Source organism: Thermobia domestica, chromosome 11 (assembly GCF_964235325.1).
Source record: "Thermobia domestica chromosome 11, izTheDome1.hap1.1, whole genome shotgun sequence".
NCBI classification, from domain to species: domain Eukaryota; kingdom Metazoa; phylum Arthropoda; class Insecta; order Zygentoma; family Lepismatidae; genus Thermobia; species Thermobia domestica.
In genome coordinates, this window is record NC_137464.1 from 217028760 (window position 1) to 217046962 (window position 18203).

At 36.4% G+C, this 18203-nt stretch overlaps 1 protein-coding gene across 1 annotated transcript in view; it reads left to right on the forward strand.

The window, feature by feature from the left end:
• Positions 1–18203, forward strand: part of LOC145664735 (multiple inositol polyphosphate phosphatase 1-like) — a 42033-nt gene that overhangs the window by 8455 nt on the left and 15375 nt on the right. Inside the window, exons 2-5 of the mRNA XM_081731623.1 lie at positions 4897–5025; positions 7088–7266; positions 9778–9894; positions 12443–12593. Of these exons, the coding sequence (XP_081587749.1) occupies positions 4897–5025; positions 7088–7266; positions 9778–9894; positions 12443–12593 (576 nt within the window). The remainder of the gene's footprint in view (positions 1–4896; positions 5026–7087; positions 7267–9777; positions 9895–12442; positions 12594–18203) is intronic.

An 18203-nucleotide genomic window follows, 5' to 3' on the forward strand; every position in this document is an offset into this window, starting at 1 on the left:
TCGACCATGTACTCACGAAAAGATCTAGCATTACATCACTGATTAAGAATATCGGAAAGCCACCATGTAGCAAATTCTGTCACTTTGATATTCAATAGTTCAGGAAAAGACGCAATGAAGTTTTCTCTTCTCTCTTTGTGGATGGAATTTCCAAAATTGGTACGATATAACTACTTTCGGTGATAAAGGTGTTCACCATTATTATTATTATTATTATTATTAGTAGTAGTAGTAGTAGTAGTAGTATAATCTTCTATCGATCAGTATCGTGGATAGTATGAGACTATTTAAAAAAAAAAATCCTCTGACCTCTAGTTAAAGAAACTCGTTGACGTGTTTAAATTTACTGACCTCAAACTTATCTCTAGTAACTTCTCCCAAAGTAAAACGTGTTTCATACTTTTATTCTTCGTATCAAAAACTCATAAATCGTAACCAGCGCCTCAAACTACAATAATTGCAAAGTGTATCTTTGGCGTGAGAGGCATGTTTCGATTCCCGGTGAGAGCTCATGTGGTTAGGATTCTACGTTAAGCTGTAGGTCTAAATGCCATATAGCCTTGACACTGAATGTACAGCGGGGGACACTTCTAAATGGTACACCTTAGCCGTAAATCTCCATATGGCTGTACCATTTAGAAGTGTCCCCCGCTGTACATACCTCTGCACGCCAATTATCCAACCAACCAACTCAAAAGTTTTAAATTAACACACAACAAACGCACACATTCTACTTTACTATGATTCATATCTTTAAAAATCCACTATCTACCCCAAAGTTTTCCGCCAATATACCAGGAATAGGGATACGTAAATGTGCTTTTACTCTTGAGTTCTCTATCTGACTAACAATAAAACATTCTCACGACACTCCAACGTGAGAGTAAATTTATCATGAAAATTGTTTTCATAAGGTTAATACAAAATGACACAGATGTTAAATGTAAACGCATTTATAATACTCGCTTCATTGATCATGTTCATACAAAATTTTCTACTTGATGTGAGATTCGTGCATATACCTGGCAAAACTGACTGCATAAATAAACAAGAGAACGCAACACAAGCTCAAATGCTCATCTACGGGAGAATTCGCACAGCTTCCTCTATGTCGACTAGATTGTATTGAAATGTATAGGCTCCTGTGTTACTCCATTCTTCTCAGATACATGTAATTTTTCAATGCTGTTTCGCAAGTCTGAACTCTGGTGCTTGGGGTCCCTAGTTCGATCCCAGCTCGCACCAAGTGAACTTTGTGGTGGACAAACACCGTGTGAGTGGGTTTCCTGGGGATTCTCCCGTTTCCTCCCACTTTCTTCATTCCAACATTTTCATTAATTTATCATCATCAGCGTCTCCTTTAGCCTAGCCGGCATAATTGTGGGACGTAAAACTTAATTTTATTTCATTTTCGCAAGTCTGAAATTGTGCGACTCGGACTCACGATATAAAGACAAACGGAACAGTATTTGCAATGTCTCGCGTTACATTTGTAAACTCGTGATTCATTTGAAAACAAAGTTTTATAAAACTAAAATATTTTAAAAATTTATTCCACATTCATTAAGGTACATAGAAAAAAAATAGTCTTCAAATTAATATAGGTGTGCGCACGCGAGTATGGATATAGATGGGAGCAGATTGTTTGTCTAAATCACGAATTTACTTGATTTCCAAATGCACACTGTTTCAAGATTTTTTAGATTGAAATTAATGTAACTTGCTCCAAGAGCCGCCAATGAACAAGTGTCTTTCTCTTTAGGTGAATTTCGAAACTTACACGGATGGTGCTTTCAAATTAGGTTGACGAGTCCATGATTTATTTCGTAATTGATTAGGTGAAACATGGCTTATATTTTGATCTTAATATAGGTGGTTTAATATAGTCGCTAACCTTTGGTGCAAACGGTACCGGGTTCGATTCCCGGTGAGTACACCAGATCGAAAAAGTGTAAAAGATTTAAGCCAGGTCTCCTGAGTTTTTTCTGGATTTTCCTCATTCACACCGAATAAATGAAGAGATGGTAACTAACATAAGGTCCCAGGATGATTTCTTCCCTTTCTATTCCATTATTTCTCCCTGGTTATCTCGGTAGTGTAATCGCTGAGGAACGTCACCCCTCATACATGATGGGCTAACATGGCCATAGATGCCGAAAGAACAGAAATTTAATTCCTAATCCTTAATATAGATACGTATTTTGTGCTATAGATACTTTGCTGCTTCGTTAATTAAGCTTTCTTTTTCTTTCTTTTTTTTTTTTTTTTTTTAATAAAGTTGCATTTGAAAGAAACGGATAACCAATTCCGTACATAGTTGAACCCATAAAATAAATACAAAAGATTTCTTTTCAAAACCCTTTCGCAATGTTGAACTTTGACAATCTCCTGTTAATTTCCTTTGGTTGTTGCATCTACCTCGACTGTCTCTAGGCAGACGGGAACGCGCCGTTTGTTTGTCTATAAAGATAACGATGGTCAAAACTACACGTAAAAACAGCGGTTCATCACGTATTTACAACGGAAAGTTTTAGAATAACCTCAAAAGTAAATAAACAAATCTATTGTGATTGCATTTATCATGAACTTCGTCTGATGATATTTGAGAATTAGGCCACATGTTTTGATTACCGTGTATCTAGCTTCCGTGTGCTTTTTTTCTAAGTTATATTTTATAGCATTGTTCGTTACATGATTTGTTTCGAAAGTAAAAATAATTGTAGACTTGGAGAAACAGGAAATGTTTGGGCTCCGCTTTCCGCAACAATTGATTAGAAAATAGTTCTGGATTCGATTCTCGGTGGAAATCCAGATGGAGTAATTCTTCTGAAGAGTGATGTCAAGCAGGGGTGTCCAGTGAAAATGGCAGTGTTGTCAGGCTCCGCGCTATGAGGAAGAGATAAGTAGCTAAGTCCTCCAGGAAAAGCTACGAATTTACTATTCTAGTTGATTCTTGGTTCAAAATATTTACAAATTGTGAGCTATGATTTCCTAAAACATATTTACAAATGTGTAGAATTAATTGGACTTGTAGTGGGGATATCACTTTTATTGATGTAAAAGTTGCTTTGCGCAATGATTTATTCAATGTAGATATGGAATTCTTACCTCCTTGACTCGCCACTTTACTTTCGTCCTAGGCTCAACAGATCGACGGGATGACTTTGGTGTCAAGATAGGAGTATTCATAAGATTAAAAAAAAAAAAAAAATACATGAGTATACACAGAGGCTAATGGAAACTGTGATAATGAGATTGATGATAACCATGGAATGAAGAAACTGAAAGTACCCGAAGAAAACCTACGTATACGGTTTCTCCATCACAAACTCCAGTTAGTGAGAGCTGGGATCGTACCAGGGGCCTCATGCACAAAGTTGAGCAAAACCAACGCAGTCCTAAGAGATGGTTGTGATGGAAATATGATCAGTGGAACTTTATGAAAGCTGAGAAAAATTATTGAAGCATTCAAACCAGTTAACGATCAGTTAAAATGCTATAGCTTATACAAACACGATTAGGGCTATTAAATGTTTGAACCGTTGCACTATTTAGAAGCAGGTGTTACCTTCGCGGGGCATGTCATGAAAATTTAGGATGACACCATGGATGATAGTCATAAAAATTATTCATGTTAATCTATTTACTTTTGTATTGCTTCTCCCTTCCAAACGTTCCTATCAAGCCAGTCCATTCTTATGGAATGTACTGTTTGATGTACCGGTACTTTAGATATAAGAATGAGGCATACGTCTTGCAATATTCTGGTACACAACATACCTGTATTTACTACAGTGCAATGAAAGTAGGATAACATTCAAAGTATAGCCTCTTATGTCGAGCTATCTGCAGTCATTCTCCTGCCAGTTCCTAGATTCCACGTTGATACATCTTGTTCTTAGAAACATAGAAGACAGTCAATTGTAGTTTCCACCTCCTGTTGGTAAAAGCATCATGATTTCAGGAAGTGCGCCATGAACCGAAACAAGTAGTAATCCGAAGGGGCAAAGTCAGGGCTATATGCCGGGTGTCATATCAGTTCGATGCTATCAAGTTAGATTTTTTTAGTTTTTCGAGCCGAGTGTAGTTTTGCGTTATGTTGTAGCAGGTTGCACTTTCGGTTCAGCAATGTAGGATATCTTTAGTTAGCATACATTTGTTCCAACTGTTCGCCATTGATTGTACAACCATTAGGAGCGAACTGGAAGTTAAATTACTCCCTCATAGTTCCACCACACATCTTCATGACTTGATGCTCAAAATGGCCCTGTTTGACGACCGGTTCTCTAAGTTGGTTCTTCCACAACCATTGTTTTTGCATATTTGTATTTAAGAAAAAATAAATCACTTTACGTTGTATGTTGACCAGCCTTTCAGGAAAAGCAGATTTTGCAGAAGTTGTCAGCACACATCCACTTTTCTGTGGGCCAACTTGTCCCACAACGCTGCAACTCCTGATAAAGGTGACACCCTCCTTTCATAAAGTGATTCACTATAGTGGACTGAGGGACATGGCGAGTTGGTTTAAATCTTCATGTGCTTGTGAATTGATTTTTGTTATCCTAGGGTGATCGGGTACTTTATCAGTTTCCTACTTTCGTAATTCACCAACTCTTCCAATATTCATTTTGCTCCGTGTTAATGGCTTTCTGTGGCTGGACCTGGGTTCGATTCCTAGTGGGTGCACTTGCTTTGGATAAAAACCCTAATAGTAGTTGGGATTCCGCTTTAAGCAAGTAAGTTTCTCTATATATAACTTTACTATTGAGCAAGGGAGTTAAAATCCAATCAATCTGCGTCCATCTTTCAGTGGTATCTATATCTGCTCAATTTAGGCTACAAGTTACAATCGTGAGAAGTGAAAAATTTTATATATATTATTTCATTTTATTTCAGGATGCATAGCATCTAAATTTTGGTTGCTTAGCAGACATGGTACACGCTATCCCAGTGACAAGGATTTCGGACAACTTCAGGAGCTACCAGTGTTAAGAGACGAGATACTGCAAAATCACAGACAACACAGTAAGTTTGAATTCCAATGAATTGTATTTATTTGCATTTATTATTATTATTATTATTATTATTATTATTATTATTATTATTATTATTATTATTATTATTATTATTATTACGTTGACTAAGAAGTATTGATACTTGTAAGATCAACGTTGAGAACAATTTGATTTTTAAAATAACATTAGGAAAGCACATATACACAGTTTTATTCGATCTGCCTTTTCTCCGGCAACAGCATGGTCCAGTCGGTGTAGAACTTCTGTGCTAACTGGTCAGAAAATGGTGAAACATGATTTTCACAGGTTTGTTTTAAAACTAACTTAACACCATTCAGGGAGTTCTGTAGAGATCAAAACTAATCTAACGGTGCCAGGTCCGGGCTATACAGTGGGTGTATTAAAACTTTCCAGCCAAGTTGCTGCAATTTCTGACGGACCCCCTGTCTTAAAAATGTTTCGGGTGTGGTGGCGTCAGCGTAATCTACATCCCCTGTGTGTTAATTCCAGGTGTTTCCTTTGCTAAGTGCAATAGCGCTAATTGTCGATAATATAGGTCTGAGTCTTATCGTTTTGCCCAGTGACAGCAGTTAGTGATGCACAAGGTTTTCTCAATACCACCAAACAAACAGTATAACCTTGCTGGGCGTCAGAGTGAACTTTGCCACAAACTCTAAATCATCTTTTCGCTTCAACAACGATAATTTTCGCTCATTGTTGTCGGAAGCTACTCATTTATCACTCGTAATCAACCACTTCAGATATGGCTCGAGTTATGTTATGTTTCAATAGGTAAAAATTCGATTGAGTCAATGTTTTTGTCTAATCATGTGGCATCCAAAAATCGAGATTCTTTATGAGCGCCGAAATCGAAGCAAATTTGTAAAAACAGCTGAAATAATTGACAAGGTTGGGGGGGGATATCATTTTCAGTGATCTATAAGAAAGTCTCAGGGTAATATTAGACTTCACGGAGGGTGAATAAGGAGACTGTTGTCCAAATAATGACGGAGGATTCAAAGAAACAAGCTGTGTGCACGTTTCGTGCTCCATTCCTTAACGAAACATACTGGAAAGAACTTCATTGCAATGAACTGATAACCGTTGCTGAAAGGGAACTAAATTTGTTACCACACTCCACATACTTACCCGACTTGACACCCTCTGATTACTTTTTCTCCAAATTAAAAGCACGACTCAAGGATTGCTTGTCGAGAATTTTTTTTTCATAACCAGAAAGCAGTGCCTAGGACCTTGAATTCCTTACATTCCAGAACTTCATCCCACGCATTCCTTGATTATGTAAAGGTGTATGGACAAAGGTGGTTTATACTTTGAATAAACCGAAGTTGATTCCACCAATTACTCATTCATTTTTACATGTCCAGTATAATTTCCTAATTGTTGCACTACGTGTGCTACATATTGTAAATGAATATATATATATATATATATATATATATATATATATATATATATATATATATATATATACGGTCTTATCTTTAAAAGATTTTTTTAAAGAAAACTAATATTTGAAAGAAGCAGTATTTATGAAATTAGTTTTATTTTGAACAGTAGTGGCGTGCGTAAGACTAAATTCCCTGGTTTAACTCCCCCTTTGAGCAAGGTATTATGCAAACATAAACATTCACCATATTACGATACACCTGAAATGATACAATCTGGGAATTTCAAACCCCTTCCTTGCAGAAATTTCGCGTACATTAATGACTTTGAGTGGAAAGCATAATTTGAAGGAAAAGTCGTGAATTAAACTGCTTGAGATCGAGCAACTGTGCATTAATACATCTAAGTTGTAATTTATTTATTTTTCAATACATAAAGTTGGTTTGTAGGAGGAGGAAAGAAAGACTTTCAAAAGAATTGATTGCTCTAGTATAAATGTTTCGATCAAACAGTTAGCTTTCAGTTAAGTAAGAGTAATTTTATAGCTTTACAAGATTGCTTTTTATTAAAATGAAATGGAAGTTTAATAAATCAATTTGAACATCCGTAAATAAAGCTAACTTGTGTACTGTCCTAATAATTTGAGGTTGATTTTTTTGTAGGGGGACACTTGTGTCTATCTGATTTGGAGAATTTGCAACGTTGGAAATTTGACGTGACAGAGGACAAGATGACTCGTCTCACTGAGAAAGGAAAATGGGAGCTAAGTGAGGTCGCAAGAAGATATCAACAAAGATTCCCGACGATTCTACAGAAGAACTTCAGTGAAAATCTTTTTGTTGTAAGTTGCTAAATTTTCTATATTTAGTTAGTTTCTATAGTATAGAAGATGTACAGTCCGCAGCAAAAAACCTTCAACATGAGCATGTAAGTTTGTGAAACGACGAAGTCTTTTGCTCCAAAATAAGTAAGTTCTAAAATAAGTAATAAATAAGTAGTTTCGAAATAAACCTACATGCTCATGTTGCAGGTTTTTTGCTGCAGGCTGTACCTTTAGACAGGGAAGGGGATTTAAACGAAATCGTAGACTCTTACATTGAGGCTCTGGTGATGCCCCAAATTATAACAGGGTAATGATTAACACCTCGTTGGAAAGCTTTTGGAACACTGATTCCAACGAGGTAACACTTGTGCAATTCTCTCCCTATTCCTACAAGAAGAAACAAAAGAAAATCCCTTTAAAATAAAATTTGGGGGGTTACTGTAACCCTTACAGTCACTCTGACAAAATGAAGCTGTGTAGGCAATACACTTGTGACAGTAATATAATAAATGGTAGCCATTGCTGCAATACAAAGCGAGATAAAAATTCAGAAAAAAAAAATCCTATAAACTCCCTGTATTTCATTTTCGAAGGGCTGTTGCACACCTTCACGTCGCCCTGACCCCCTACCATAGTGTCACGTTATATGCACATCTTTATTATTATTATTATTATTATTATTATTATTATTATTATTATTATTATTATTATTATTATTATTATTATTACTGTCCCTAGAAAATACAGAAACAAGAATTACTTCTAGGTCAATTTAGTGAAAAGATCTCTTGTCTCATAGAAACGCCCAGAAAATAAATGAAATTTACGTCCAAAAACTGATTCAAAAAATTGACCAACTTCGCCCCTCCCCTACACCTCCAGTACTAGCCAAAAGTGCTTTTGCACAGTATTAACGTGTAGTGGAATGGATTAGTGCATGTATTACTTCATTGCTTCACATACCAATTTTTATGACTACCCCAAAGGGAAAAATGCCCCACGAAAAAACTGATCCACAAAACACGAAATTTACCCTCCCCCTCTCCGCAGTGGTACCCCCTACATCATAAAGTGCATATCGACAGTAAGCTTTATGCTTCACGAACACATTGATACCAAAATTATCTTCCTAGCTTAATTAGGGGCTGTTAAGGTTTAAATCCTTGATACAGCAATTACGTCTTTCGCATTCAAAACATTTTGACAGTGGCGGCAATGGTCCAGTAGATCCCATGGTATGGGAGGAAAGGACCTCTTGTAGTTTGTACGGACCTCTCAAGTAATTGGTATCCTTGACATTAGGACACCTTTTGTCCACCCATAATCGTTACACAATTTAAACGATAAGCATTTTTTCCTCTTCTTTTCAATGATGCAGGGGAGTTCAAACGTACGATCAAATTTTTAACACTTCCACGTTTGATGCAGAAAATATTGTGCCTGATTCTTTTTTGGGTGGAAGTTAGATATACCACAAACATGTATGTCTCCATATGTCTCGGAACATTTTATTTTAAGATTTCGCTTCCAGAATTTATTAAACGATTAGCAATTTACATATTATCCATAGTAACAGAGTGAAGCCATTGCTATGAAGTTGGTCCCTATACCATCACTTGCAAAGCCAGCTTAATATTTCTACGAGCAAGAAAAATATTTTGCAATTAATGTATTTTTAAAAAGAAATATTTAAAAATGCTATGCGCATTATTAAAATAAAAAAGAATTGAAAAGAAAAGTTAAAGAAATTATATCACTTTGAACCGTAAATGAGTAATAGTTGTTCTTCAAAGTCAAAATTTAAAGAATGCCCTCAGCGGGAAGAATCACTGGAGGCTTCAAAGCAAAATGAGGTGAGGGTTTTCTTCTTCGAGTGCCAATGATCTATCACTTTGTTCATAGCCCTGCACCGACCCAGTCTCCGTAAATTTCTTGATTAGAAATCTTACGAGGTCGAAGGACCGACATGCTTCAAAATCAAACAAAGTTAACCTTTCACGGTTTCCGTGTACTCACTATGCTCACGAACTATTGAGTATTCGGGACATCTTTCTGACGTAAAGAATTTCAATCGTTCAAGTCGTTGAACACAATGAACAATGAAATGCTAGATACATTTAATATTAGTAGACAGCTTGAGATTATATATATATATATATATATATATATATATATATATATATATATATATATATATATATATATATATATATATATATATATATATATATTGTATTATGTCCCGAATGCTCAGATTTTTTTTTAGCACACTAGAATGCCTTGCGGTATACATTAGTAGCATTGTGTTGATTTTCTGAAGATTGTCCTTTTTCTTTCAAATTTTCCTCTATTTAATTTATATCTACTCATTATCTCAAAATATTGTAGTTGAATTCGTTGGCGCAAGTCTACATAATGATTTGCTCAAATAACCTAGATTCTAACACTTATTATACTCAGGGTGATATACAAATGTTCATTGTACTAGTAAGGAAATACTTTATTTTATTTATTTATTTTTTTTTTCAGTTCAAACATACTGACGAGGAGCGTACAAGTGGAAGCGCATATGCCTTCGCCAAAGGTCTATTTGGGGATAATCCATTCACGATACTTCCCGGAAACAAAAAGGATCTCACCATAAAGGTAAGGAAACTTTTGTCATGAGATCAACGTAATCCAGAAAATATGAAAGCATGATATAGAACATTAATATCTGGCTTGTAGTTTGATAATGCTATCAAAATTTAATAGTTTTTTTTTTATATATATATAGAAATTTAAATATTTTCCTGATCAGAGTATGCACTACTTTATTAAAATAATTCGTAACAGTTTCCATAACGTAACGTTATCTTCTTCAGCCGTTCCTTCGCATACGCATGTTCATATTAATATAGGTAATAGACACACCATAATATATATATATATATATATATAATTTTTTTTTTAATTTACAGTTTCATTTTAACATAACAGTTATAATATAAAACTATGGTAAATAATAATTATATTATTGTTCTCATAGTCTGTTTCTACACATATATTGTTAAATTGTCTTGCATTGTTAAATTTGTCTACATGCTTGTGTTGAGTTCCTTTTTCTAGTATAAACAATTCTGTAATCACAATTGTAAACTTAATAAACAATATGTTTTAAAATATAAAAAATAGTTTGGATTTAATATTTAATTTGTAACATTTTTTCCTGACAAATATGTAAAGGTAATGTAAAATATAAAATTTTGAAATTAAACTGTAATTTAAAACATTCTTATTGTTACATATTATAAATTTAAAATTGTAAAAAAGGAACAATTGAATATTATGATGTCTCTATTACCTACATACCAAGTAACGTTTGAGGAAGATAACGTTATGTTATGAAAATTGTTAGGAATTATTTTAACTAGCTGAACCTGCGATCTCTACACAGCGCATCATTCACATATAAGCATGAATCATCTTGTTATTCCTCACAACATCTGTACACGTGTCGCCACGTTTTGCCTAATTCTAGTTTCGCATAACCAATTATCTGACACTTTTATGAAAGATAAATAAGATTTGAGTCCGCCATTTTAGGCGAAAATTCCATAAAGAAATCCAATAAATTTATATATATATATATATATATATATATATATATATATATATATATATATATATATATATATATATATAATGTGTGGTGTGTCTGTATGTAAGAGTCCGCCCAAGAAACACAAAGATCACTACTATGGAATATGCATGTTAGATTCATTATTATGCACTCCAATTAACCCTTATCCGGGCAATCGGGGCCTCCCAGGCCCAGTAGCTTCATTTTTTTTTCTTTCGAATTTCTCAATAACCATAAATATTTCGATGACATAAAATTCTGAATTATTCTATCGTTAGTCGAAGTTAGTCATGAACATATCGAATTGGTAAGGCTAATAGACTTGGTTAGGCCCTGTTGCCCGTCTACATAACAAAAATATCTTGCCAGGACAAGGGTTAAATTTGATAGTATCACGCATATCTTCAACTCCGGATTATCCTTAGCTACTATAATTAGAATTTGTTCAATTTTTACACAATTATCGAAATTTAAATGAAGTCGGGAAGGTAAAGAGTGAAGATTATAAAAACAGGAATCTAAAAACTGCGGCCTCACATGTTTCTATAATTGTGCGGGCGTCTCGGGTGCAATGGCCTGTTTCAAATTTATCCTCGTACGTGTTTCTGCACACAAGATAACGGAAAGTGTCAAACAACCTCTGCTCGGGAGGTATCACATTCCTCATGTTTGTATCCTGTTTTCGAATAAAAGGTGCAATCATTTCCAGTATTTTACCAAATGAAGTTAAATCCATTCGTAAATAAGTACACAGTCGAACCTATCTAAAGCTCGACTATTAAATTTTGATGACTAAACTAGACCGTTTCTTGAATCACTCTTTCATCCACATCCTCTTCTTCCTTTTTGGTTTCGCGGGTCTTCCTGCTTCCAAAATCACAAGCAATTACTATCGCTAAACAAGCTGCTTCAGTGGACATGTTTAAGCGATCAAACTCACAATTGAACTGAAGTGTGTGCAAACAGTTGAACCGTGTATGGCCGAGTGCTTGCGCAAACAGTGTTTGCACAAACCGTGGATCGTCTATGGGCCCCTTAACCGCTTAACTTAAAACCACGAATTATTACGTTATTTTTGTTTTGCCCTAAAATTATGAACACGAATATATTCGTGCAAAGAAAAAAGATCTAAATATTAATTTAAACGACGAATCCTTACGTTCGCCATACGCAGCTGAGTGTATGGGTGTTCGCTAGATGTCGGTAAGATTCATTTAACTATTTTTGGCTAATATTTTGCATTGAAGGCCAATGCTTATTGACGAAATGACTAAATTGAAATTGCATATTTACATTGTACCGAAAAAAATATAAAATTTGGAACGACTTTTGCGAAAAAAATTATAAGTTAAGCGGTTAAGAGTTGATTCAAAATCTATTCTTGCCATGCTGAATTCATATCATAAAACAGTTTTTCTTATTAGCAGTTTTCCCTCCATGGAGGCCACTAGATCAATATATAACCTATAACCTAACTTAGATCAATAGATCAATATTGAAACCGGAAATGGTTGATTTCTTCCCAGCGCCGTAACTTAGATTTTTTTTCTCATGTGATTTCTTTATTTTCAGTCTCACAACAACTGTACTAGATGGCTGGAAGACATTGAAAGAAACCCGGAAGCCTTCATTGAGGCCAAACGCTTTGAACAAGGAAGCGTAATGCAGTCTGTTATCAGAAATGTTAGTCAAAGACTGGGCTTTAAGGATAATTTAACTTATGGTGAGTATCACCTGAAAATTATACATAATTTTGCAAGTATGTAGGTCCCTGTTGTATGTGTCAAAGTTAGAAGATAGAGAATAACAATGCAATCTAATTGTTTATTTATTTATTTATATATATATATATATATATATATTGTCAGAAGCCGAAATCAAGAATGCTTGAGGAGCATGTGGTGGACGTAAATCAAATCCACACTCGCAATACTGGTGAGCTGTAACGGATGAATTCCTATATTCTTACGTTTGGCATGTCAGACCTACCTGCCAATCTTGCGTAACAATAGTGGCGCTTAAAGCTGAAACCCTACATTCCTTTCCTTTGCGGTGTTTAAAGTGGCAGCATTTTTGGCAGCTCATCTACGTCATTAGTGTTTGTCATCCGTGACAATTGTTCTGACGCAGCACATGATCCAATACAATGTATGACGCCGCCCAAGTGTACAAATTGTAAAACAGCACACCCAGCTTGGTCTTATGAATGTGCGAGTTCCAAGACTATAGAGTAATTCGCTAACTTATGATCATTGAAAAGACTTCCACCGCTGAACCCAAGCACCGCATAAGGCCGGCGCATACTTTCAACTCTACTCTTTCATCTACTATGAAATCTACTCGTTCACCTCGAACACTGAATGTTGTCAGCGCACAGACGTGTGATCTTCCTGTTGTGCCAGTAGTGAAAACTACACGGCAGCCACCAATATCTACTGCTACTCAAACCATTACTGCTGGAGAAATTCTCGGGTATTCTGCTCAGCGGTTCTTGAACCAACAATGCTTACAGTACATCACTTACGTCAAAACGAACTAAAGAGTGTACTACTACAATCGAAGTTCACAGTGAACTCACGAGTGGTTAAGCGGTTAGAGCAAGCGTCTTTGGAGTGGAAGACCCGGGTTGGATTCCCGTCGGGAGTTCACGTGATTCGGATTCCACGTTAAGCTATAGGCTACATGTTTCATATAGCCTTGCTGCTGAGAGAGACGCTAAGCTCAAAAGCAAAAGAAAACAGTCTACATCGGACAGTGCAGTTAAAATATGTTAACCCTTTCACAGAGGAAATCGACTTTTGTCGACAGAAACAAAATTTCCTTAACATGCGAATGTCGACTATAGTCGACGTGTTAAAATTTGTTTGTCCGTATCTTGGCTTTGTCGAGAGTAGTCGCCAAAGTTGTACCGTTCATTTTTGTTTGTGTTCTATTGTTTTCGATAAACAATAGAAATCACACAGAAAACCTTTGGCGACTACAATCGACAAAACCAAGATACAGACAAATTTTAACACGTCGACTATAATCGACATTCGCAGATTAGGGAAATTTTTTTCCGTCGCCTTCCACAGTGAAAGGGTTAAATCTCAACCTGTTGCTCTACCCTGCTCCTGCCAAGTGAAATTTGTGGTGGACAAACACCGTGTGCGTGGGTTTTCTCGGAGTTCTCCCGTTTCCTCCCACTTTCTTCATTCAACCATTTCATTCATTTCTCATAATCAGTCTCCTTTAGCCTAACCGGCATAACCGTGGGACGTAATAGCAGTACTCATCACTCTCTCACAGTGGTACCTCTGTTCTGGATGGTGTGGTGGAGGACGATCTTGATAATTTCCTTCTTTTCAAAGGTAAGAAAAAACTGAGAAACACTAAGTTCTGTCCCATAATGGCTCTTCTACAATGGAATATGAATGGTTCTTACGCTGACTTACCAGTTAGAAGAATTTAAATATCTTCTATCATTCATCCTGTATTTTTTATTTTCATGAAAGTCGCCTTACTGCTACTCGGCCTTACACACTGTTTACCGCCATGACAAGAATGACGTTGGTCGTGCTGCTAGTGGAGTAATATTTGGAATATAGGACAAATGTCATTCCATTTCCATTTAGATGAACAGCGATATCTGTTCGAGGTCCTAGCTTTTGAACTTCCCTTGTACTGTAATCTTTCTGTAACCGTTACGTTATACAGCCTGAGGTTTTTACATCAGCTGAGCTAGATTACGTATATTGTCCACTCCCACACCCAGTTGTTCTTGTAGGGGCCGCGGTGGTTTAGTGGTAGAGCGTTCATCTCTGGTGCTTGGGGTCCCGGGTTCGATCTCAGCACCCGCCAAGTGAACTTTGTGGTGGGCAAACATGGTGTGCGTGGGTTTCCTCGGAGTTCTCCCGTTTCCTCCCACTTTCTTCATTCCACCATTTCATTCATTACTCATCATCAGTCTTCTTTAACCTAACCGGCATAACGTGGGACGTAATCAGATTTCATTTGATTTCCAGTTCTTGTCGTGGACTTCAACTCTTAGCATGAACTGGGGGGTTCTTCTCTACCGAACTTCGAGGTCAATAATTTGTAAGTCTTTCGACACTTCACACCTTGTCTTATTAAATTATTGCAGTCAACACATTTTGCCACTGCCACAGGAAAGTATTTACATCTATATCTTTGTCTGCAAACCATGACTTGCAGTTACTCTTCAGTAGCGTGCCTACCATGATTTACGTGTCAGCTATCACTTTCCGATCATTCTCATTGGGCTATCTGCTTTACAATTGTCTTATGATCTCTGCCGTGTAAAGGGGAGTTTTCTGACATCTTTGACTTTGTATTAGTTCTCCTGCTTTCTGTTTATCATCTCTGCTGCTGAAGCCTCGAATTTATTGTTAGACGAGGATTCTCAAAAGCTTATTATTTCTTGATGGTTGGAAGAAATACACACAATTATTCTTGCGCGACGCCGAGAACTTCACTTTCTGGCACGGTTTCATCGTCTTCGTGCCAGGGCACGCTACTTGATTAAACAAAGGAAACAACGTGGCTGGCGCGACTATGTCTCTAGTTTAACTGCAGATAGTTAAATGAATTTTGTTGGTCCAAAGTTCGTCTTCAGGACCATTTGTTCCGTCGACATTTCTGCACTCATTGCGCAAGATGAACTGATTACAGAGCAGAAGCAGATTACCAATGGATTGGGCCAGAATTTTCCTGCAATTTCTAGTTCAACTAATTATTTGCCTGACTTTCTACTAGTAAAAGCACGAGTAGAATGTTGGCCTTTTGCATTTTGCGTTACCAAATAATGAAGATTACAACTTCACTTTTACTGTTGCTAAACTTACCACTGTTCTCACAGCACTAAAAACACTGCATCTGGACCCGACTATATTTTGTACTACGCTTTGCAATCTTCCTGCCTGAAGCTTATATTTTTCCAACTTTTCAACCTGGGAAATTGGGTACATTCAGCTCCAGTTATATGCTAATTATGAAAATTATTGGAGAAAATGATTAATGCACACTTAGTAATTTCCAAATACAGCACTAAGTGTGCATCAATGATATTTGGAAATTATCACCTTGCTTTCCAATCTTCAGTGTGATTTCTGAAACTTCTATTCCACTAATAATAATCTTGTTCATCCTTGAGAGTGCAATCCAGGATGCTTTTTACCACCGCAAACACCTGATCGCCATCTTGTAAAGGCTTATGACACCACTTGGAATTGCATGTCAACTAATTCTTTGTGTAGTACGCGTCCATATTAAGATCTATAATATCAAGTCCGACTATGATTCAAAATCTCCGACCGCTTCTTGCAAGAAAATGGTTCCATGAGAAAGGATCTTAAGTGTGACTCTGTTGTGATGATGAATAGTGCCATGAGACAGAAAGCTTCAATTCATAAAATGTATGTGGATGACCAATCTTTTGATATTCCTCTGATGTGCGTTGCCGCTAGGTAATTACAACTCTGAGCAGGCTTCTACACAGGTCAACGACTGAATTTATTTTCTTCTTCGAGAAGACTTACGTTACTGCGCATATCATGCGGATTTTTATCTAAACCATATATGCTTGCCTTTTGTTAACAATATGCACTTTCTGGGCCTGCAGATTGATCACCACTTGTTTTAGGCAGTCCATTTACTAGAGCTCAAGTTTGTTGACAAGCACTCCATCTTCTGAAAGTTTTGTCGCATATTTCTTGGGGTGCTGATCGCATTGCCCTTCTAGGACTATCGTACCCTAATCCGCTCAGTTGAACTATGGATACATTGTTTATGGATCTGCTAGACTTATCAGGTTGTATCAACTGAGTACTTCATCTTGACATACGTTCGGAGAATGGTACATTCCATATAAGTCCTATTCCGAGCCTGTATGTTGACGCGAATGAGCCCTCTTCGGTTGATGATCTACTATTTTGCTAATCTAAAATCTACCTTAACACCCTTCATCTACACTGAAAACTGGAGAGCGCTACCAGATCTTTCAGAATTCGCATTGTAGACTCTTGGCTGAGAGTCAAAGTTACTTCCTTTTCGCCCCCATGGGAAATACTTCGTCCAGCTTTTTTTTCATCTGGTAAAATATGAGAGACTAAGGCACAAGTTCTCATGAATTTCAACAAGTTTGATTGAAATACACTAGTTTCGAGACTTGAATATAGTTTTCATTGGCAGTTCCAAACATGCCGATTCTATCGCAATTTTTTTCTACACCTACTCATAGTTATGATTTTAAATTCCAGGCATTTTCTTCAGTGTTCACTGCTGAGCTGGTTAGGATTTACGAACTTTACGTTAGGTCTCTGTAGCTAGGCGTTGAAACTGTTGGGACTCTAACAAGTAAACCTTACGTTTGGGTGAATCGAGTTGCTGATTGAGACACATATGAGAAAGTAGTACTAAATGTGGTCAGTATTTCAGTGAAGTTTTAGGTGCGAAGCTCCAGGGGTTTAGGAGATACAGCTACCAGAACATCACATGGAAGTACAGAATAGTCTTCATACAGTTGGAGGTAAACGCTCTGTAAGACCTCTTGTAACAACAAAAGATGAATAACAAATATATGGGTACATATTAGGACTAGGGGAAAGTCATATAGTAAGGGTATACCTGACGGCGGCCATCTTAAAATCCGCCATTTTGAATTAAGGTTAAGTTTTTAAAATAGGAATAGGGTCATGTGATACATGATTTAAGGCGCAAATTTAATCAGAAGAACAATGGTGACGTTAATTTTGATTTACGCGCAATTGGTAAAAAGTTACAGGGAAATTAAATATTGTTGCTGCATATGTATTAGTCCATTACCCCACCTTATAAATTGTTTTAATGATAATAATTAAATAAAAAGCAGATGGATAAATATTAGATATATGGTAAGAGTTGCCTTGATGATGGCCATATTCAAATCCGCCATTTTGAATCAGACAAAAGTTTAAAACAAAACGCATAACAGTGACACCTTATTAATAGCAATTTTTACCATAAATCCAACTGTATAACCATTTTTGCTTTATCATTAACCAGCACTTGTTATCGCATAAACAAGTTGCTAATGTAAGGAAAAATGACCAAAGTGGAATCGAGTCATAATTGAACTTGGGTCTTTCTTCCAGAAAAGTCCTCAATTAGTACAATCAATATGTAGTTCAGAAAAGAGTGCATGACTTGCACAAATGCTCTGCACCTGACAAAGGCAATCGAGTTACACTTGACACATTTGTCGTTAACAATTCCGTCAAAGCAGTAGTCGTAAGGAGCGATCCATTTAATTTTGTGCTGGTTAATGATAAAGCAAAAATGGTTATACCGTTGGAAT